At 46.6% G+C, this 22,500-nt stretch overlaps 2 protein-coding genes across 2 annotated transcripts in view; both read left to right on the plus strand.

Moving 5' to 3' along the window:
• The first annotated feature begins 453 nt into the window (after positions 1-453).
• On the plus strand, positions 454-7,944 carry LOC115182300 (ubiquitin-like modifier-activating enzyme 6). The gene is made up of 4 exons (XM_029743926.1): positions 454-506; positions 1,134-1,221; positions 2,951-3,045; positions 4,305-7,944. Exons 1-4 carry the CDS (start codon positions 454-456, stop codon positions 4,450-4,452), a joined length of 384 nt encoding a protein of 127 aa, XP_029599786.1. The 3' UTR covers positions 4,453-7,944.
• A 680-nt stretch (positions 7,945-8,624) lies between these two features.
• Positions 8,625-22,500, plus strand: part of LOC115182301 (tyrosine-protein phosphatase non-receptor type 9-like) — a gene marked incomplete at its 3' end in the record, with an annotated part of 18,338 nt that continues 4,462 nt past the window's right edge. The window contains exons 1-5 of the mRNA XM_029743927.1: positions 8,625-8,684; positions 11,850-11,993; positions 12,318-12,407; positions 18,306-18,430; positions 19,098-19,203. Coding sequence (XP_029599787.1) covers positions 8,652-8,684; positions 11,850-11,993; positions 12,318-12,407; positions 18,306-18,430; positions 19,098-19,203 — 498 coding nt within the window. The remainder of the gene's footprint in view (positions 8,685-11,849; positions 11,994-12,317; positions 12,408-18,305; positions 18,431-19,097; positions 19,204-22,500) is intronic.

Genomic DNA, 22,500 nt, shown 5'->3' on the forward strand with positions numbered 1-22,500 from the left:
GGGAGTCGTCTGGGGGGTCTTCTGGGGGAGTCGTCTGGGGGGGTCTCTGGGGGGAGTCGTCTGGGGGGGTCGTCTGGGGGAGTCGTCTGGGGGGGTCGTCTGGGGGGAGTCGTCTGGGGGGAGTTGTCTGGGGAGTCGTCGCAGGGGGGGTCTCTGGGGGGGGTCGTCTGGGGGGGTCGTCTGGGGGGAGTCGTCTGGGGGGGGTCTCTGGGGGAGTCGTCTGGGGGGGGTCTCTGGGGGGAGTCGTCAGTGAGTGGTTGTGCTGTGGTCCCCAGGTGTCGTTGGAGCTGGTGAAGGTGGTGGGAGGATACGGGTTTGAGGGGGGTCGTCTAGGGGTCGCCTGGGTAGTCGTCAGTGAGTGGTTGTGCTGTGGTCCCCAGGTGTCGTTGGAGCTGGTGAAGGTGGTGGGAGGATAACGGGTTTGAGTCGTTCACAACTGTTCTTCAACTGGCCATGCCTGTCATGGTCCTCACCGAGGCTGCACCTGTCAAGAGGACACAGATCAGGTAGGAGAGACACACCTGTACACACACATACACAGACATGTACACACACACACAGACACACACCTGTCTACACACATACAGACAGAAAATACATCTCTTTCTCTATTTGGGACCTCTGGGCTGTGTGGTCTCAACACTTCTTTCTCTCTCTCTGTCTCCCTCTGTCTGTGTCTCTGTCTCTGTCTGTGTGTCTCTCTCTGTCTGTGTGTCTCTCTCTGTCTGTGTGTCTCTCTCTGTCTGTGTGTCTCTCTCTGTCTGTGTGTCTCTCTCTGTCTGTGTGTCTCTCTCTGTCTGTGTGTCTCTCTCTGTCTGTGTGTCTCTCTCTGTCTGTGTCTCTCTCTGTCTGTGTCTCCCTGTCTGTGTCTCCCTGTCTGTGTCTCCCTGTCTGTGTCTCCCTGTCTGTGTCTCTCTGTCTGTGTGTCTCTCTCTGTCTGTGTGTCTCTCTCTGTCTGTGTCTCTCTCTCTGTCTGTGTGTCTCTCTCTGTCTGTGTGTCTCTCTCTGTCTGTGTCTCTCTCTGTCTGTGTCTGTCTCTGTCTGTGTCTGTCTCTGTCTGTGTCTGTCTCTGTCTGTCTCTCTGTCTCCGTCTCTGTCTATCACTGAGTCCTGTCTGTGTCTCTCCTCCTCAGGGAAGACATCTCTTTTTCTATCTGGGACCGCTGGACTGTGTGGGGTCACCAACACTTCTCTCTCTCTGACTTCATCAAGGCAGTGCTGGTGAGACACCATTCATTACTATATGAATTCTCTCTCTGTCAAGGGATTGATAGTCACATATCTATTGATGATATCCTTTTATCATATTTGGTGATGATACTGTTGTTTTGACTGTGTTGTATTACAGGTGAATTATGGGATATATCCATATATGGTGTTGACTGTATTACAGGTGAATTATGGGATAGAATCTACCATGGTGTTGACTGTGTTGTATTCCAGGTGAATTATGGGATAGAACCTACCATGGTGTTGACTGTATTACAGGTGAATTATGGGATATATCCTACCATGCTGTTGACTGTATTACAGGTGAATTATGGGATAGATCCTACCATGGTGTTGACTGTGTTGTATTCCAGGTGAATTATGGGATAGAACCTACCATGGTGTTGACTGTGTTGTATTACAGGTGAATTATGGGATATATCCTACCATAGTGTTGACTGTATTACAGGTGAATTATGGGATAGAACCTACCATGGTGTTGACTGTATTCCAGGTGAATTATGGGATAGATCCTACCATGGTGTTGACTGTATTACAGGGTGAATTATGGGATAGATCCTACCATGGTGTTGACTGTGTTGTATTACAGGTGAATTATGGGATAGATCCTACCATGGTGTTGACTGTGTTGTATTCCAGGTGAATTATGGGATATATCCTACCATGGTGTTGACTGTATTGTATTACAGGTGAATTATGGGATAACCTACCATGGTGTTGACTGTATTACAGGTGAATTATGGGATATATCCTACCATGGTGTTGACTGTATTACAGGTGAATTATGGGATATATCCTACCATGGTGTTGACTGTGTTGTTACAGGTGAATTATGGGATATATCCTACCATAGTGTTGACTGTATTCCAGGTGAATTATGGGATATATCCTACCATGGTGTTGACTGTGTTGTGTTACAGGTGAATTATGGGATATATCCTACCATAGTGTTGACTGTATTACAGGTGAATTATGGGATATATCCTACCATAGTGTTGACTGTGTTTTGTTACAGGTGAATTATGGGATATATTCTACCATGGTGTTGACTGTATTACAGGTGAATTATGGGATAGAACCTACCATGGTGTTGACTGTGTTGTGTTACAGGTGAATTATGGGATATATCCTACCATAGTGTTGACTGTGTTGTATTACAGGTGAATTATGGGATATATTCTACCATGGTGTTGACTGTGTTGTATTCCAGGTGAATTATGGGATATATCCTACCATGGTGTTGACTGTATTGTATTACAGGTGAATTATGGGATAAACCTACCATGGTGTTGACTGTATTACAGGTGAATTATGGGATATATCCTACCATGGTGTTGACTGTATTACAGGTGAATTATGGGATATATCCTACCATGGTGTTGACTGTGTTGTTACAGGTGAATTATGGGATATATCCTACCATAGTGTTGACTGTATTCCAGGTGAATTATGGGATAGAACCTACCATGGTGTTGACTGTATTACAGGTGAATTATGGGATATATTCTACCATGGTGTTGACTGTGTTGTGTTACAGGAGAATTATGGGATATATCCTACCATAGTGTTGACTGTATTACAGGTGAATTATGGGATATATCCTACCATGGTGTTGACTGTGTTGTTACAGGTGAATTATGGGATATATTCTACCATGGTGTTGACTGTATTCCAGGTGAATTATGGGATAGAACCTACCATAGTGTTGACTGTATTCCAGGTGCATTATGGGATAGAACCTACCATGGTGGTCCATGGAGTGAAGATGCTCTATGTTCCTGTGATGCCTGGACACAACAAGAGACTGAAACTAACGTAAGCACTGCAAACACACACACACACACACCACACACACACACACACACACACACACACACACACACACACACACACACACACACACACACAACACACACACACACACACTGTGTCCTCCTGAATCACTGTGAATCTTAGTCTCTCATTCTACTCCCCCATTCCCTCTCCCCCCCTTTCCTCCCTCTCCCCCCCTTTCCCCCTTTCCTCCCTCTCCCCCTTTCCTCCCTTCCTCCCCCCTTTCCTCCCTCTCCCCCCCTTTCCTCCCTCTCCCCCCCCTTCCCTCCCTCTCCCCCCTTCCCTCCCTCTCCCCCTTTCCTCCCTCTCCCCCCTTCCCTCCCTCCCCCCCTTTCCTCCCTCTCCCCCCTTTCCTCCCTCTCCCCCCCTTTCCTCCCTCTCCCCCCTTTCCTCCCTCTCCCCCCCTTCCCTCCCTCTCCCCCCCTTCCCTCCTCTCCCCCCCTTTCCTCCCTCTCCCCCCTTTCCTCCCTCTCCCCCCCTTCCCTCCCTTTCCCCCCCTTTCCTCACTCTTCCCCCCTTTCCTCCCTCTCCCCCCCTTCCCTCCCTCTCCCCCCTTCCCTCCCTCTCCCCCCCTTTCCTCCCCTCTCCCCCCCTTTCCTCCCCTCCCCCCCTTTCCTCCCTCTCCCCCCCCGTCCCTCCCTCCCCCCCCCCCTTTCCTCCCTCTCCCCCCTTCCCTCCCTCTTCCCCCCTTCCCTCCCTCTCCCCCCTTTCCTCCCTCTCCCCCCCTTTCCTCCCTCTCCCCCCCTTTCCTCCCTCCCCCCCCCCTTCCCTCCCTCTCCCCCCTTCCCTCCCTCTCCCCCCCTTTCCTCCCTCTCCCCCCCTTTCCTCCCTCTCCCCCCTTTCCTCCCTCCCCCCCCCTTCCCCTCCTCTCCTCCCCCCTTCCCTCCCTCCCCCCCTTTCCTCCCTCTCCCCCCTTTCCTCCCTTTCCCCCCTTTCCTCCCTCTCCCCCCTTTCCTCCCTCTCCCCCCCCCTTTCCTCCCTCCCCCCTTTCCTCCCTCCCCCCCTTCCTCCCTCTCCCCCCTTTCCTCCCTCCCCCCTTTCCTCCCTCCCCCCCTTCCTCCCTCTCCCCCCCCTTTCCTCCCTCTCCCCCCCTTTCCTCCCTCTATTCCTCCCTCTTCCCCCCTTTCCTCCCTCTCCCCCCTTTCCTCCCTATCCCCCCCTTTCCTCCCTCTATTCCTCCCTCTCCCCCCCCTTTCCTCCCTCCCCCCTTTCCTCCCTCTCTCCCGCCCCTCCTCCCCCAGGATGCAGAAGTTGATCAAGCCGTCTGTAGACCGTCGCTACGTTGACCTGACCGTGTCCTTCGCTCCTGAGTCAGACGGTGATGAGGACCTTCCTGGACCCCCCGTTAGGTACTACTTCAGCCCCGACGGAGACGCTCACAGCGCCTGACACGCCCGGACCATAACCCCCCCCCCCCCCCCCCAGTCCCCTCAAACTAACCAAATATAACACCCCTCAGTCCCCTCAAACTAACCCCCCTGTACCTGCATAACCCCAGTTGACAACAGTGGTGCTTCTTGAACAGGGGAGATTCTAGAACAAAGGAGATTCTAGAACAGGGGTGGATTCTAGAACAGGGGTAGAGTCTAGAACAGGGGTGGATTCTAGAACAGGGGTGGATTCTAGAACAGGGGTGGATTCTAGAACAGGGGTGGATTCTAGAACAGGGGTGGTTTCTAGAACAGGGGTGGATTCTAGAACAGGGGTGGATTCTAGAACAGGGGTGGATTCTAGAACAGGGGTGGATTCTAGAATATATGTGGATTCTAGAATATGTGGATTCTAGAATATGTGTTCTTTCTAGAATATGTGTTGATTCTAGAATATATGTTGATTCTAGAATATATGTTGATTCTAGAATATATGTTGATTCTAGAATATATGTTGATTCTAGAATATATGTTGATTCTAGAATATATGTTGATTCTAGAATATGTGTTGATTCTAGAATATATGGTGATTCTAGAATATATGGTGATTCTAGAACAGATGGTGATTCTAGAATGGGGGGATTCTAGAACAGGGCTGGCCCCATGGACCATTATTAGAGAAAGAGCATAGAGGTAGAAAGAGGGCTCTAGATGGATATAACCTGGTTTGATGAGTTCTCTTTCTACCTCTATGAGAAGAGGGTTGCAATTGACTGTGTACATAGTAGTCCCTCTGTGTTTTCTGCTCTGGTTTAAAACACAGCTCTGACTGGTGTTTTCTATTCTGGTTTAAAACACAGCTCTGACTGGTGTTTTCTACTCTGGTTTAAAGCACAGCTCTGACTGGTGTTTTCTATTCTGGTTTAAAACACAGCTCTGACTGGTGTTTTCTACTCTGGTTTAAAACACAGCTCTGACTGGTGTTTTCTACTCTGGTTTAAAACACAGCTCTGACTGGTGTTTTCTACTCTGGTTTAAAGCACAGCTCTGACTGGTGTTTTCTACTCTGGTTTAAAACACAGCTCTGACTGGTGTTTTCTACTCTGGTTTAAAACACAGCTCTGACTGGTGTTTTCTACTCTGGTTTAAAACACAGCTCTGACTGGTGTTTTCTACTCTGGTTTAAAACACAGCTCTGACTGGTGTTTTCTACTCTGGTTTAAAACACAGCTCTGACTGGTGTTTTCTACTCTGGTTTAAAGCACAGCTCTGACTGGTGTTTTCTACTCTGGTTTAAAACACAGCTCTGACTGGTGTTTTCTACTCTGGTTTAAAACACAGCTCTGACTGGTGTTTTCTACTCTGGTTTAAAACACAGCTCTGACTGGTGTTTTCTATTCTGGTTTAAAACACAGCTCTGACTGGTGTTTTCTACTCTGGTTTAAAACACAGCTCTGACTGGTGTTTTCTGCTCTGGTTTAAAACACAGCTCTGACTGGTGTTTTCTACTCTGGTTTAAAGCACAGCTCTGACTGGTGTTTTCTACTCTGGTTTAAAGCACAGCTTGGACTGCTATGCACATGCCTTAACTAACAACCTTGATGTGTTTGTCACGATGACGATGATGATGCTAAGAATAAAAACAACAGTGTTTACACACCCATACCTACACACTTCCCATGGTTTTCATTTGGGGGATGGAGAGACGGGTAGAGGGAGGAACTCTTGATCCAAGGCTTTTGGTTTTGTGAGAAGCAGTGAACGAGTGCACACTTCAGAAGAAAGGAGATATTATTGGGACGCCCCCTATATGCTGTCCTCAGTCAAAGCCATGTCAGCAATTCGCTATATAAACAGGTCTGTCTGTTGTTGAAGTGGGAGGGACAGTGATGATAACAGGTTAGTCTGTCAGTTGTTGAAGATGATGGGAGTGACGTTATGAATACAGTCCCTGGTAGTCTACCATCTACCATCTACATTATGAATACAGTCCCTGGTAGTCTACCATCTACCATCTACATTATGAATACAGTCCCTGAGAGTCTACCATCTACATTATGAATACAGTCCCTGGTAGTCTACCATCTACCATCTACATTATGAATACAGTCCCTGAGAGTCTACCATCTACATTATGAATACAGTCCCTGGTAGTCTACCATCTACATTATGAATACAGTCTCTGGTAGTCTACCATCTACCATCTACATTATGAATACAGTCTCTGATAGTCTACCATCTACCATCTACATTATGAATACAGTCCCTGATAGTCTACCATCTACCACCTGTCCTGTGACTGCTAATAGGCTCTCGTGAAGGACAGGAAGTGAGAGACAGAGGGAAGGAAGACGTTTTAGACACACCCAATGAAACGGTTCATTAAGAACCAATACAATAGGACTGGTATTGACTATTCAACCCCCCTCTGGAGCGGTTTGTCTCACTACGACGTCACTCTCTGGATCCTCGACTTTATAGGGTCCCCTGACGTCGTGATTCTGGCAGGATTTCATCCATTCTATTGATGTTTCCCAAATGGCACCCTATTCCCTATATAGTGCACTACGTCTTTCCCTATATGGGGCGGCAGGTAGCCTAGTGGTTAGAGCGTTTGGCCAGTAACCAAGAGAAATCTGTTGTTCTGAACAAAGCAGTTAACACTGTTCCTCGGTTGGCCGTCATTGTAAATAAGAATTTTGTTCTTAACTGACTTGTCTAGTTAAATAAAGGGGTTACATATAGTGTTCATACTACCCTATGGACTCTGGTCTAAAGTAGTTCACTATATAGGGAATAGGGCTCTGGTCTAAAGTAGTGCACTATATAGGGAATAGGGTGCCATTTCGGACCCTGAGCTTGTAGTTTGCATCCAGAAGAAGTGATGTCAGAGAGAAAGTGGTCTGTGTCCCCAATGAGACTGATCTGTCCCTGCTGTTCCCTACCTTGTATTTACATGTATCTCTCTACTAAACCCTCTGCCGTGGGCTTGTGTCCCCAATGAGACTGATCTGTCCCTGCTGGTCCCTACCTTGTATTTACATGTATCTCTCTACTAAACCCTCTGACGTGGCCTTGTGTCCCCAATGAGACTGATCTGTCCCTGCTGTTCCCTACCTTGTATTTACATGTATCTCTCTACTAAACCCTCTGACGTGGACTTGTGTCCCAAATTACACCCTATTGCCTATATACTGCACTACTGTACAGGGATTAGGGTGCCGCTGAGACACTCCATCACCAACTGTCTTGCACAGGAAATATCTATCAGGATTTCCTTGATAATGAATGTCAGAAGCATAACATGTAAAAAATAAATAAAAAAAACCACAAAAAAACCATATGATGTAAATTGTTGTGACAGACAACTCAAGTGAAGTGATGGTGCAATAAAATTGTTTTCGGGATGTTTTGTGACTGAACTGTTGCCTGTATTTTATTGCATGACAGAGAGATTCACGTATGGAAAATAACATCACAAAAAAATGGACATAAAGTCATTAAAACCAAACCTTGTATGTTTTTCCACCATGTGTTGTGTCACATAACATTTTAATAAAGAATTATGCAGAATTTATTAAATCATTATCTACATTAGAAGTGTACACTAACGTTCGACCTTTTGTAGAATGAGCCCTTTGGCGACCCGTAGTCTTTCCGCACTTCTCCCGTGGTCCTTGTTGTTCGGGCTTCTTGGGACGTCCCTACCCCCCATACAAACACAATTGAAGTTAAAATGTAAGTTTAGGTAAAGGTTAAAGTTTTGGGGTTAAAGTTAGGTTTTTGGGTAGGGACGTCCCGAGGATTTTGTATAGCACTAACCCACTTCCCGTCTGGTCGTCGTTAGTTACCAGAGACACAAAGTCATAATTATGGCTAAACCACGCCGATTTCTACAATTTCTCTTCTTAAAATATGACTTTAAACCTAACATTAACCACACTGCTAGCCTTCTGCTTAACCCTAACCTTAAATTATAACCTAAAAGCTCATTTTTTGTTGTTTTCATACATATTTTTGCGATATTTGTATCGTATTTTGATTTTGTGTTTCTGGTAACTATAGTGACAACCCCCTCCCTCCTCACTCGGGCTTCTGCGTCGTGAACGAGCACGTAGAAACGTGGCTTCGAGATAGTCGTGAACGAGCACGTAGAAACGTGGCTTCAAGACCGTCGTGAATGAGCACGTAGAAACGCGACGTTGCCGAGGCTTCAAGATGGCGGAAGCCTTGACAAGTCAGGAGGAACTGGTAAGGGCTTGGTTTACCATGGTAAAGCTCTCGATTTCGTCCAAAAAAATTAAGATTTTTTTTTTTCTTCTACTTCTGTTTCCCCATTATTTGCATAATAAACACAATGTCTGATTAGGTTGTAGGTCAGCGTTGTCCTTGGTGAGGATACTGTCTCGTAAATATCCGTGGCCCGTTACATATATTATGACAGCCGTTAGCAATGCTACTATTAGCTAGCTGCTTAGCATGCTCGTCTGGATGCAACTCACAGTAGACGCCTCACGTTTAGCTAGTTGGCTGACTAGCATTTTGCTTTACAAATAATTAGGCAACGTTACATCTCACTGGTTAGATGTCATATTTGTTACCCATTATTATTTTTGAAGAACTGGAAAATCAACTCGCTAACGTACATTTTTTTCTCCAATTGAGAGTTAACGTCGTCAGTCATATTGAACGCAGACGGCTACCTAGCGATAGCTAAACGTTAGCCCGAGAGGAAGCCTGAGTTTACCCACATGTAGCTTCCTAGCTAGGTGACTAGAGTAAGAGAACATTGACATTTCTGCTTAATTTGAGCCAAAAAATATGACTTCCTTTCAGAAGTCAGTACAAGGTTGCGTTATAACGTCTAGTGACATGTTTGCTTTGAGTACTTGTTTGGTTTCAGTCATAGCTCGTTAGCTATTCATTTTACTGCAGTAGGTTCAACAGAATATGCTCCCAAGTTCCTAGTAACTTTGTTTTCGTCATTCAACTGTCTGGCTAGATTGTAAGTTAACGTTAACAACCCCATCGTCGATGACGAAAGAGAGCTATCGGATATAAAATAGCTCATCTGTTTATTTAACTAGTTCATGTATTTAATTAAACTACATTGGCAACAGTAGACGAGTAGCTTAGGGCCCTAGCTAGTAGCTACGACTTGCTCGGTCTTCTCATCTCTTAGCTAGCTAACGTTAGTTGTTATTTGACTAATGCAGCTTCTCAAGCTAGCGAGCAACACGCATTATGTGCTATATCAATCATGTTACCACTTAACGTGCATTTGTAACGGGAGTTAACATTTTGAGGCAAGTTTTTCCAGGGACGTTTCTACGTACTCTTTTGCCAAAATTGGTTGTTGAAGTAGTTGGTACAATCCGTTGTCAAGTGTCGAACGGATGTTGTTGTTGAATATCCACTAACGTCACCGGAAGCGTAAAGGTCCACACAGTTCAAGCGCATGACGTAGGGCTGTGTGTGTTAGAGGTCGACCGATTATGACTTTCCGATACCGATTATTGGAGGACCAAAAAAGGCCGATACCGATTATCGGCAGATTTTTTTAATATATATATGTTTAATAATGACAATAATAACAATACTGAATGAACCCTTATTTGAACTTAATATAATATATAAATAAAATCTATTTAGTCTCAAATAAATAATTAAACATGCTCAATTTGGTTTAAATAATGCAAAAACACAGTGTTGGAGAAGAAAGTAAAAGTGCAATATGTGCCATGTAAAAAACCTAACGTTTAAGTTCCTTGCTCAGAACATGAGAACATATGAAAACTGGTGGTTCCTTTTAACATGAGTCTTCAATATTCCCAGTTAAGAAGTTTTAGGTTGTAGTTATTATAGGAATTATGATGCGTCGACTATTTCTTTCTATATCATTTGTATTTCATATACCTTTGACTATTGGATGTTCTAATAGTCACTATAGTATTGTCAGCCTAATCTCAGGAGTTGGTAGGCTTGAGGTCATAAACAACGCTGTGCTTCAAGCATTGCTCAGAGCTGCTGGCAAACACAGTAAAGTTTGAATGAATGCTTACGAGCCTGCTGCCGCCTACCACCGCTCAGTCAGACTGCTCTATCAAATATCAAATCATAGACTTAATTATAATATAATAAACACAGAAATACGAGCCTTTGGTCATTAATATGGTCAAATCCAGAAACGATCATTTCGAAAACAAAACGTTTATTCTTTCAGTGAAATACGTAACCGTTCCGTATTTTATCTAACGGTCGGCATCCCTAAGTCTAAATATTGCTGTTACATTGCACAACCTTCAATGTTATGTCATAATTATGTAAAATCCTGGAAAATTAGTTCGCAAAAAGCCAGGCGGCCCAAACTGTTGCATATACCCTGACTCTGCGTGCAATGAACGCAAGAGAAGTGACACAATTTCCCTAGTTAATATTGCCTGCTAACATGAATTTATTTAAACTAAATATGCAGGTAAAAAAATATATACTTCTGTGTATTCATTTTAATAAATGCATTGATGTTTATGGTTAGGTACATTTGTGCAACGATTGTGCTTTTGTTAAATTATCACCCGTTTGGCGAAGTAGGCTGTGATTCAATGATAAATGAACAGGCACCGCATTGATTATATGCAACACAGGACAAGCTAGTTAACCTAGTAATATCATCAACCATGTGTAGTTAACTAGTGATTATGTTAAGATTGATTGTTTTTTTATAAGATAAGTTTAATGCTAGCTAGCAACTTACCTTGGCTTCTTGTTGCCCTCGCGTAACAGGTAGTCAACATGCCACGCAGTCTCCTCGTGGATTGCAATGTAATCGGCCGTAATCGGCATCCAAAAATGCCGATTACCGATTGTTATGAAAAACTTGAAATCGGCTCTAGTTAATCGTCCATGCCGATTAATCGGTCGACCTCAAGAGTGTATGTCTGTCAATCACGGGATGTAGGGCGTGTGTATATCTGTCCGTCTGTCTTTCTATCAACCAATCAGAGATCGAGTTGCTGTTGATTTAGCCAATAAGTGACTGGTCTTGGTAGTGCTTTCCTACTTCCTAGGGATGTTGGTTACATTGAATACTGTCGGCACCAGCACAACACCACACAGGGGTTCAACCATGAGCCACAAGTGTTTACAACTCTTTGAGCTCTCCTCTCCCCTTCTGATAACTACCCCACCCTCACTTGTCCCTTCTCTGTCCTCACTCTCTCCAACTCCACCCTCACTTGTCCTCTCTCTTTCTCTCTCTTTCTCTCTCTCTCTCTCTCGCTCTCCAACCCCACCCTCTCCTCCAATATCCCCCTCTAATGCCTCCCCCAATCTCTCTCGTCTGGTCTGGTCTCATCCCTGTAACCTCCCTTCCTCTCCCCTTGTTCCCCCACCCCCATCCCCTCCGTCCGTCCCCAGGCGGTGGAGGAGTTTCTGAGTGAGGTGCGTAGCAGGGAACATCCCCACAGTGCAGCCCTGGTCTCTCAGCCAACCGCTGTCAAGTTCCTCATGGCGCGCAAGTTTGACGTCTCCCGAGCAATAGACCTCTTCCAGGCATACAAGGTACTGAGAGGGACCAGACGCTACTGCTGTGTGTGTGTGTGTGTGTGTGTGTGTGTGTGTGTGTGTGTGTGTGTGTTGTAGTGTGTGTGTGTGTTGTAGTGTGTGTGTGTGTTGTAGTGTGTGTGTGTGTTGTAGTGTGTGTGTGTTGTAGTGTGTGTGTGTGTTGTAGTGTGTGTGTGTGTGTGTGTGTGTGTGTGTGTGTGTGTGTGAGAGCATTTTTGTGTCTATTAGTCCCGAGATACACTGTAAATTCCCACCTATGCCAGAATGTGCTAATGGTTGACCCTTGACCCTTGCCTGTATGTCTGTGATTGGTCCAATCAGAACACGAGGATTAAGGAGGGCATCTTCAACATTAACCCAGAGGAGGAACCTCTCCGCTCTGAACTGCTCAGCGGAAAGTTCACCGTCCTGGTGAGGCCTGTGTGTGTGTGTGTTGTAGTGTGGGTGTGTGCGTGTGTGTGTGTGTGTGTGTGTGTGTGTGTGTTGTCAGGGTTGTTGTTAGGAAAATGTGGCGATGGACAACGTGACCAGGGAAGAATTTGATTTACAGGCCATTTGCAGAGATACAGGAGTGATAGAGGTAGATATGTATAGGGCTAAGGTGACTAGGAATCACGATATAAGATAAACAGAGTAGCTGTGTGTGTTGTAGTGTGGGTGTGTTGTTGTGTGTGTGTTGTAGTGTGTGTGTGTGTGTTGTAGTGTGTGTGTTGTAGTGCGTGGGTGTGTGTGTGTGTTGTAGTGTGTGTGTGTTGTTGTAGTGTGTGTGTGTGTGTGTGTGTGTGTGTGTGTTGTAGAGTGTGTAGTGTGTGTGTGTAGTAGTGTGTGTGGGGCCCTGTGAGTGTCTATAGAGAGACTAGCTGAGTATTGAGTTGTGGCTGTCAGTGAAAAGCATCTGAAATATGTGAAGATCAACCATCTTGAGTATCATTTAAAAATGTTGAGACAAGAAGAGGGGGAGGGGTGAAGATATAGGCCAGTCTCTCTCTAGAAGGGCCAGTCTCTCTCCAGAAGGGCCAGTCTCTCTCCAGAAGGGCCAGTCTCTCTCCAGAAGGGCCAGTCTCTCTCCAGAAGGGCCAGTCGCTCTCCAGAAGGGCCAGTCTCTCTCCAGAAGGGCCAGTCTCTCTCCAGAAGGGCCAGTCTCTCTCCAGAAGGGCCAGTCTCTCTCCAGAAGGGCCAGTCTCTGTCCAGAAGGGCCAGTCTCTCTCCAGAAGGGCCAGTCGCTCTCCAGAAGGGCCAGTCTCTCTCCAGAAGGGCCAGTCTCTCTCCAGAAGGGCCAGTCTCTCTCCAGAAGGGCCAGTCTCTCTCCAGAAGGGCCAGTCTCTCTCCAGAAGGGCCAGTCGCTCTCCAGAAGGGCCAGTCTCTCTCCAGAAGGACCAGTCTCTCTCCAGAAGGGCCAGTCTCTCTCCAGAAGGGCCAGTCTCTCTCCAGAAGGACTCGGCTGTCTCCCGCCAATTCTTGCGCATTCATTGTGTGAATTGTTTGCCCTTTGATTTTTTTGTTTGTTTGATTAATTCCCTATTACGTAATCCCCATCATTTGTATTAATTACAGTCATTTACCGTGATCATTCTCGGAGTGGAAACGTTGTTTGCAGAGTTCACAACCTGCCACACTTTTGGTTTATTTCATAACTATCATTTACGAGATGTGTCAATTTGTTTTTTCATTGTCTTTTGTTTGCAGTGCACCATGTGAGCAATGAGCATGTGTCTGGTTTCTCTGCCCTGATAATGTTGAGGGAGGCGAGTGTCTTGTTTCTCTGTCCTGATAATGTTGAGGGAGGCATGTGTCTGGTTTCTCTGCCCTGATAATGTTGAGGTAACGTGTCTTGTTTCTCTGCCCTGATATTGTTGAGGGGGCGTGTGTCTGGTTTCTATGCCCTGAAAATGTTGAGGGAGGCATGTGTCTGGTTTCTCTGCCCTGATAATGTTGAGGGAGGCATGTGTCGGGTTTCTCTGCCCTGATAATGTTGAGGGAGGCGTGTGTCTGGTTTCTCTGCCCTGATAATGTTGGGGGAGCATGTGTCAGGTTTCTCTGCCCTGATAATGTTGAGGGAGGCATGTGTCTGGTTTCTCTGCCCTGATCATGTTGAGGGAGCATGTGTCTGGTTTCTCTGCCCTGATCATGTTGAGGGAGCGTGTGTCGGGTTTCTCTGCCCTGATCATGTTGAGGGAGCATGTGTCTGGTTTCTCTGCCCTGATCATGTTGAGGGAGCATGTGTCTGGTTTCTCTGTCCTGATTATGTTGAGGGAGCGTGTGTCTGGTTTCTCTGTCCTGATTATGTTGAGGGAGCATGTGTCTGGTTTCTCTGTCCTGCTTATGTTGAGGGAGCGTGTGTCTGGTTTCTCTGCCCTGGTCATGTTGAGGGAGCATGTGTCTGGTTTCTCTGTCCTGCTTATGTTGAGGGAGCGTGTGTCTGGTTTCTCTGCCCTGGTCATGTTGAGGGAGCGTGTGTCTGGTTTCTCTGCCCTGATCATGTTGAGGGAGCGTGTGTCTGGTTTCTCTGCCCTGATCATGTTGAGGGAGCGTGTGTCTGGTTTCTCTGCCCTGATCATGTTGAGGGAGCGTGTGTCTGGTTTCTCTGCCCTGGTCATGTTGAGGGAGCGTGTGTCTGGTTTCTCCGCCCTGATCATGTTGAGGGAGCGTGTGTCTGGTTTCTCTGCCCTGATCATGTTGAGGGAGGCGTGTGTCTGGTTTCTCTGCCCTGATAATGTTGAGGGAGGCATGTGTCTGGGAGGGAGCATGTGTCTGGGAGGGAGCATGTGTCTGGTTTCTCTGCCCTGATCATGTTGAGGGAGCGCACATGCCTGAACACCAATAGAAGTACCTGGCTGCTGCGTGGAAATGCAGGAAAATGTTTAAATGTTGTTGTTTTTTTACCTCCATTGTGAATGATAATATATTAAAACTATAGTTCTTCACAGTAAGTTATTTGAAAAAATCTTTCCAATAATCTCCCCCCTCGATAATCACCAATCCTCGGTGTGGAAGGGCCTAGTGCAGCATTGGCCAATTGGCTGTGTTTTCCATGAGCTCATTTCTTTACCCGCCAATAGATCACGGCGTATCAATGTGGTAAAGGCTGGTGAGCTCACATTTTCATTTAAATTATTAACTTTTCGATTTTTGTCATTTTAATTCAGATTTTTATGATTAACCATGGTGACAATGATTTAGAGAAACAAAAAAAAATAACTTTTTTTTTTTTTTCTAATAGGTTTACATGCACAGTAGTAATTAGATATTAAACCGGTTATGGCAGTAGGCATGTAAACACCGTACTCTGATTATCTTAATCGGCTTACGATCAAAATCCTAATTAAACATACGCTGATAAAAACACCTGGTTTTCTGAGCCGTCTTTAAAATGATTCGGTATTCCAGAGGTGTGTTTGATCTGAGCATGTGCTAGCCCGGCGTGTTAGTCTCCCTCTTCATCACCGTTAGTCTCCCTCTTCATCACCGTTAGTCTCCCTCTTCATCACCGTTAGTCTCCCTCTTCATCACCAGCCGTGTTAGTCTCCCTCTTCATCACCGTTAGTCTCCCTCTTCATCACCGTTAGTCTCCCTCTTCATCACCGTTAGTCTCCCTCTTCATCACCAGCCGTGTTAGTCTCCCTCTTCATCACCGTTAGTCTCCCTCTTCATCACCAGCCGTGTTAGTCTCCCTCTTCATCACCAGCCGTGTTAGTCTCCCTCTTCATCACCGTTAGTCTCCCTCTTCATCACCAGCCGTGTTAGTCTCCCTCTTCATCACCGTTAGTCTCCCTCTTCATCACCAGCCGTGTTAGTCTCCCTCTTCATCACCGTTAGTCTCCCTCTTCATCACCAGCCGTGTTAGTCTCCCTCTTCATCACCGTTAGTCTCCCTCTTCATCACCAGCCGTGTTAGTCTCCCTCTTCATCACCGTTAGTCTCCCTCTTCATCACCGGCCGTGTTAGTCTCCCTCTTCATCACCAGCCGTGTTAGTCTCCCTCTTCATCACCGTTAGTCTCCCTCTTCATCACCGGCCGTGTTAGTCTCCCTCTTCATCACCAGGCGTGTTAGTCTCCCTCTTCATCACCGTTAGTCTCCCTCTTCATCACCGGCCATGTTAGTCTCCCTCTTCATCACCGTTAGTCTCCCTCTTCATCACCGTTAGTCTCCCTCTTCATCACCGTTAGTCTCCCTCTTCATCACCAGCCGTGTTAGTCTCCCTCTTCATCACCGGCCATGTTAGTCTCCCTCTTCATCACCGTTAGTCTCCCTCTTCATCACCGGCCGTGTTAGTCTCCCTCTTCATCACCGTTAGTCTCCCTCTTCATCACCAGCCGTGTTAGTCTCCCTCTTCATCACCGTTAGTCTCCCTCTTCATCACCGTTAGTCTCCCTCTTCATCACCGTTAGTCTCCCTCTTCATCACCAGCCGTGTTAGTCTCCCTCTTCATCACCGTTAGTCTCCCTCTTCATCACCGTTAGTCTCCCTCTTCATCACCGGCCGTGTTAGTCTCCCTCTTCATCACCGTTAGTCTCCCTCTTCATCACCGTTAGTCTCCCTCTTCATCACCAGCAGTGTTAGTCTCCCTCTTCATCACCGTTAGTCTCCCTCTTCATCACCGTTAGTCTCCCTCTTCATCACCGGCCGTGTTAGTCTCCCTCTTCATCTCCGTTAGTCTCCCTCTTCATCACCGTTAGTCTCCCTCTTCATCACCGTTAGTCTCCCTCTTCATCACCGTTAGTCTCCCTCTTCATCACCGTTAGTCTCCCTCTTCATCACCGGCCGTGTTAGTCTCCCTCTTCATCACCGTTAGTCTCCCTCTTCATCACCGTTAGTCTCCCTCTTCATCACCAGCCGTGTTAGTCTCCTTCTTCATCACCGTTAGTCTCCCTCTTCATCACCGGCCGTGTTAGTCTCCCTCTTCATCACCGTTAGTCTCCCTCTTCATCACCGTTAGTCTCCCTCTTCATCACCGTTAGTCTCCCTCTTCATCACCGGCCGTGTTAGTCTCCCTCTTCATCACCGTTAGTCTCCCTCTTCATCACCGTTAGTCTCCCTCTTCATCACAGCTGGTTTCCAGGGGATTCAGTTCCATCAGTGAATAACAGCATCAGTTTCCAGGGGATTCTGTTCCATCAGTGAATAACAGCATCAGTTTCCAGGGGGATTCTGTTCCATCAGTGAATAACAGCATCAGTTTCCAGGGGGATTCTGTTCCATCAGTGAATAACAGCATCAGTTTCCAGGGGATTCTGTTCCATCAGCGAATAACAGCATCAGTTTCCAGGGGATTCTGTTCCATCAGTGAATAACAGCATCAGTTTCCAGAGGATTCTGTTCCATCAGTGAATAACAGCATCAGTTTCCAGGGGATTCTGTTCCATCAGTGAATAACTGCATCAGTTTCCAGGGAGATTCTGTTCCATCAGTGAATAACAGCATCAGTTTCCAGGGGATTTTGTTCCATCAGTGAATAACAGCATCAGTTTCCAGGGGATTCTGTTCCATCAGTGAATAACAGCATCAGTTTCCAGGGGATTCTGTTCCATCAGTGAATAACAGCATCAGTTTCCAGGGGGATTCTGTTCCATCAGTGAATAACAGCATCAGTTTCCAGGGGATTCTGTTCCATCAGTGAATAACAGCATCAGTTTCCAGGGGATTCTGTTCCATCAGTGAATAACAGCATCAGTTTCCAGGGGATTCTGTTTCTCTCTGACATTTTGGCCTGCGACAGTTTTATTTATCGGCTTTGAATTTTTTTTATTAGACAAAAGTGTGTTAAGTGTGTATGTGTGTGTGTATATGTGTGTGTGTGCGTGTGTGTGTGTGTGTTACAACAGTGACAGGAACAGAAGCAGCTTGTTAAACTAATAGCCCAACTAATGTCTTACATTCCCTCCCTTTCTCTCTACATCTCTCTCCCTCTCTCTACCCTCTCTCACTCTCACTCTCCCTCCCTCCCTCTCCCTCCCTCCCTCTCTCTCCTCTTCCTTCCCTGAGGGTTTGTCTTATGATGAATTGGGCTGTCTGAACAAACCCTCACCAATTAGACAGAGAGAAGGGGAGCGAGGGGAGGGAGGGGGGCGAGATAGAGGATGTGAGAAAAGAGTTTGAAAATGCTGTCTGTTGTGTTTACAGTAAAGCTCAGGAGGACTGTAAAATAAAGGTCTATTAGAATGCTGTCTGTTTACAGTAAAGCTCATGAGGACTAAGTAAAGGTCCTCTAGAATGCTGTTTGTTGAGTTTACAGTAAAGCTCATGAGGACTAAGTAAAGGTCCACCAGAATGCTGTTTGTTGTGTTTACAGTAAAGCTCTGTGTGTTTCAGCCTGGTCGTGATGCTAAGGGTGCTGCTCTGGCACTGTTCACCGCTCGTCTCCACCGCTCTGACGTCACTACCCATAGGGCTGTGCTGCAGGCCATCATCTTTCAGCTGGACAAAGCCATCGAGAGGTAACCCCCCCCGCCCTACTTTATTTCTCTGTTTTTCTCGGTCTCTCTCCATTCTCCCTACCTCTCCCTCCCTACCTCTCTCGTTCCTTAATTAGTCCTACTCTCTCTCGTTCCTTAATTAGTCCTACTCTCTCTCTCGCTCCTTAATTAGTCCTATTCTCTCTCTCTCGCTCCTTAATTAATCCTATTCTCTCTCTCGTTCCTTAATTAGTCCTACTCTCTCTCTCGTTCCTTAATTAGTCCTACTCTCTCTCTCTCGCTCCTTAATTAGTCCTACTCTCTCTCTCGCTCCTTAATTGGTCCTATTCTCTCTCTCTCGTTCCTTAATTAGTCCTACTCTCTCTCGTTCCTTAATTAGTCCTACTCTCTCTCGTTCCTTAATTGGTCCTACTCTCTCTCGTTCCTTAATTAGTCCTACTCTCTCTCTCTCGCTCCTTAATTAGTCCTACTCTCTCTCTCGCTCCTTAATTAGTCCTACTCTCTCTCTCGCTCCTTAATTCTCGTTCCTTAATTAGTCCTACTCTCTCTCGTTCCTTAATTAGTCCTACACTCTCTCTCTCTCCTTAATTAGTCATTCTCTCTTTGTCTCCTTCACCTCTCAATCCTTTAATGTACATAACAGAAAACTCACCTCTCCTCCCCTCTCTCCCTCCCTTCCTCTCTCCAGTGTTGACACCCAGAGAGATGGTTTAATTTTCATCTATGACATGACCAACTCCAGCTATGGGAACTTTGACTATGAGCTCTGTGTCAAGATCCTCGACCTCCTCAAGGTAACACACTGCCTGTGTCCCAAATGACTCCCTGTCAAATGACTCCCTGTCAAATGACTCCCTGTCAAATGACTCCCTGTCAAATGACTCCCTGTCAAATGACTCCCTGTCAAATGACTCCCTGTCAAATCTTAGCACATTTCATTTTTTATTTTTGTTTGTGAAATGCTGACTTACGAGCCCTTTCCCAACAATGCAGAGTTAAAGTAAGAAAATTTACAAATAAAAATATGAAATAGTGTAACAATAAATAACAATAATGAGGCTAAATACAAGGAGTACCAGCACCCAGTCAATGTTTAAAGGTCTTACTCTCACATCGGCTACGGAGATCAAGAACACTCAGTCTTCCGGGACAGCAGGGGCTCTCATGCCTGGCTCAGTGTTGTTTACCTCTTAAGCGAACATAGAAGGCATTCAGCTCATCTGGGAGGTTTGCGTCACTTTAGCCTGGTCCTGTTCCTTGAAAGCGTTAGCCTTTAGCCTGGTCCTGTTCCTTGAAAGCGTTAGCCTGGTCCTGTTCCTTGAAAGCGCTAGCCTTTAGCCTGGTCCTGTTCCTTGAAAACGCTAGCCTTTAGCCTGGTCCTGTTCCTTGAAAGCGCCAGCCTTTAGCCTGGTCCTGTTCCTTGAAAGCGCTAGCCTTTAGCCTGGTCCTGTTCCTTGAAAGCGTTAGCCTTTAGCCTGGTCCTGTTCCTTGAAAGCGCTAGCCTTTAGCCTGGTCCTGTTCCTTGAAAGCGCTAGCCTTTAGCCTGGTCCTGTTCCTTGAAAGCGCTAGCCTTTAGCCTGGTCCTGTTCCTTGAAAGCGCTAGCCTTTAGCCTGGTCCTGTTCCTTGAAAGCGTTAGCCTTTAGCCTGGTCCTGTTCCTTGAAAGCGCTAGCCTTTAGCCTGGTCCTGTTCCTTGAAAGCTCTAGCCTTTAGCCTGGTCCCGTTCCTTGAAAGCGTTAGCCTTTAGCCTGGTCCTGTTCCTTGAAAGCGCTAGCCTTTAGCCTGGTCCTTTTCCTTGAAAGCGCTAGCCTTTAGCCTGGTCCTGTTCCTTGAAAGCGCTAGTCTTTAGCCTGGTCCTGTTCCTTGAAAGCGCTAGCCTTTAGCCTGATCCTGTTCCTTGAAAGCGCTAGCCCAAGCCTTTAGCCTGGTCCTGTTCCTTGAAAGTGTTAGCCTTTAGCCTGGTCCTGTTCCTTGAAAGCGCTAGCCTTTAGTAGCCTTTAGCCTGGTCCTTTTCCTTGAAAGCTGTAGCTTGAGCCTTTAGCCTGGTCCTTTTCCTTGAAAGCGGTAGCTTGAGCCTTTAGCCTGGTCCTGTACCTTGAAAGCGCTAGCCTTTAGCCTAGTCCTTTTCCTTGAAAGCGGTAGCTTGAGCCTTTAGCCTGGTCCTGTTCCTTGAAAGCGCTAGCTCTAGCCTTTAGCCTGGTCCTGTTCCTTGAAAGCGTTAGCCTTTATCCTGGTCCCGTTCCTTGAAAGCTCTAGCCTGTAGCCTGGTCCTGTTCCTTGAAAGCGCTAGCCTTTAGCCTGGTCCTGTTCCTTGAAAGCGCTAGCCTTTAGCCTGGTCCTGTTCCTTGAAAGCGTTAGCCTTTCGCCTGGTCCTGTTCCTTGAAAGCGTTAGCCTTTAGCCTGGTCCTTTTCCTTGAAAGCGCTAGTCTTTAGCCTGGTCCTGTACCTTGAAAGCGTTAGCCTTTAGCCTGGTCCTGTACCTTGAAAGCTCTAGCCTTTAGCTTGGTCCTGTTCCTTGAAAGCGTTAGCCTTTAGCCTGGTCCCGTTCCTTGAAAGCGCTAGCCTTTAGCTTGGTCCTGTTCCTTGAAAGCGTTAGCCTTTAGCCTGGTCCCGTTCCTTGAAAGCGCTAGCCTTTAGCCTGGTCCCGTTCCTTGAAAGCGCTAGCCTTTAGCCTGGTCCTGTTCCTTGAAAGCGCTAGCCTTTAGCCTGGTCCTGTTCCTTGAAAGTGGTAGCTTGAGCCTTTAGCCTGGTCCTGTTCCTTGAAAGCGCTAGCTCTAGCCTTTAGCCTGGTCCTGTTCCTTGAAAGCTCTAGCCTTTAGCCTGGTCCTGTTCCTTGAAAGCGCTAGCTCTAGCCTTTATCCTGGCATGATACTGTCAAATGAATGAATAAATTAAAAATTGTATTACCGTGTCAAGTCGCCAATTGGCAACCAATCCCTTTATGGGATTAATTGACACATAAACAAACATTACAATAATTCACTGTGGTTATTAAATGAGAATTCTTCTCCCGGCGTAAAATAAAAGGAAGAAAGTACAAATCATTACATGTCTGTAATCCATGGCTTTTGTTATGGTGCGGGTCACTGGGGGACGACGTCCTCGATGCATCAGACCTTATATAGTACATTACTTTGGACCAGGACTCAGAGGGTCACTGGGGGACGACGTCCTCGATGCATCAGACCTTATATAGTACATTACTTTGGACCAGGACTCAGAGGGTCACTGGGGGACGACGTCCTCGATGCATCAGACCTTATATAGTACATTACTTTGGACCAGGACTCAGAGGGTCACTGGGGGACGACGTCCTCGATGCATCAGACCTTATATAGTACATTACTTTGGACCAGGACTCAGAGGGTCACTGGGGGACGACGTCCTCGATGCATCAGACCTTATATAGTACATTACTTTGGACCAGGACTCAGAGGGTCACTGGGGGACGACGTCCTCGATGCATCAGACCTTATATAGTACATTACTTTGGACCAGGACTCAGAGGGTCACTGGGGGACGACGTCCTCGATGCATCAGACCTTATATAATACATTACTTTGGACCAGGACTCAGAGGGTCACTGGGGGACGACGTCCTCGATGCATCAGACCTTATATAGTACATTACTTTGGACCAGGACTCAGAGGGTCCCTGGGGGACGACGTCCTCGATGCATCAGACCTTATATAGTACATTACTTTGGACCAGGACTCAGAGGGTCACTGGGGGACGACGTCCTCGATGCATCAGACCTTATATAATACATTACTTTGGACCAGGACTCAGAGGGTCACTGGGGGACGACGTCCTCGATGCATCAGACCTTATATAATACATTACTTTGGACCAGGACTCAGAGGGTCACTGGGGGACGACGTCCTCGATGCATCAGACCTTATATAGTACATTACTTTGGACCAGGACTCAGAGGGTCACTGGGGGACGACGTCCTCGATGCATCAGACCTTATATAATACATTACTTTGGACCAGGACTCAGAGGGTCACTGGGGGACGACGTCCTCGATGCATCAGACCTTATATAGTACATTACTTTGGACCAGGACTCAGAGGGTCACTGGGGGACGAC

The sequence above is a fragment of the Salmo trutta genome, unplaced genomic scaffold (genome assembly GCF_901001165.1).
Source record: "Salmo trutta unplaced genomic scaffold, fSalTru1.1, whole genome shotgun sequence".
Lineage (NCBI taxonomy): Eukaryota > Metazoa > Chordata > Actinopteri > Salmoniformes > Salmonidae > Salmo > Salmo trutta.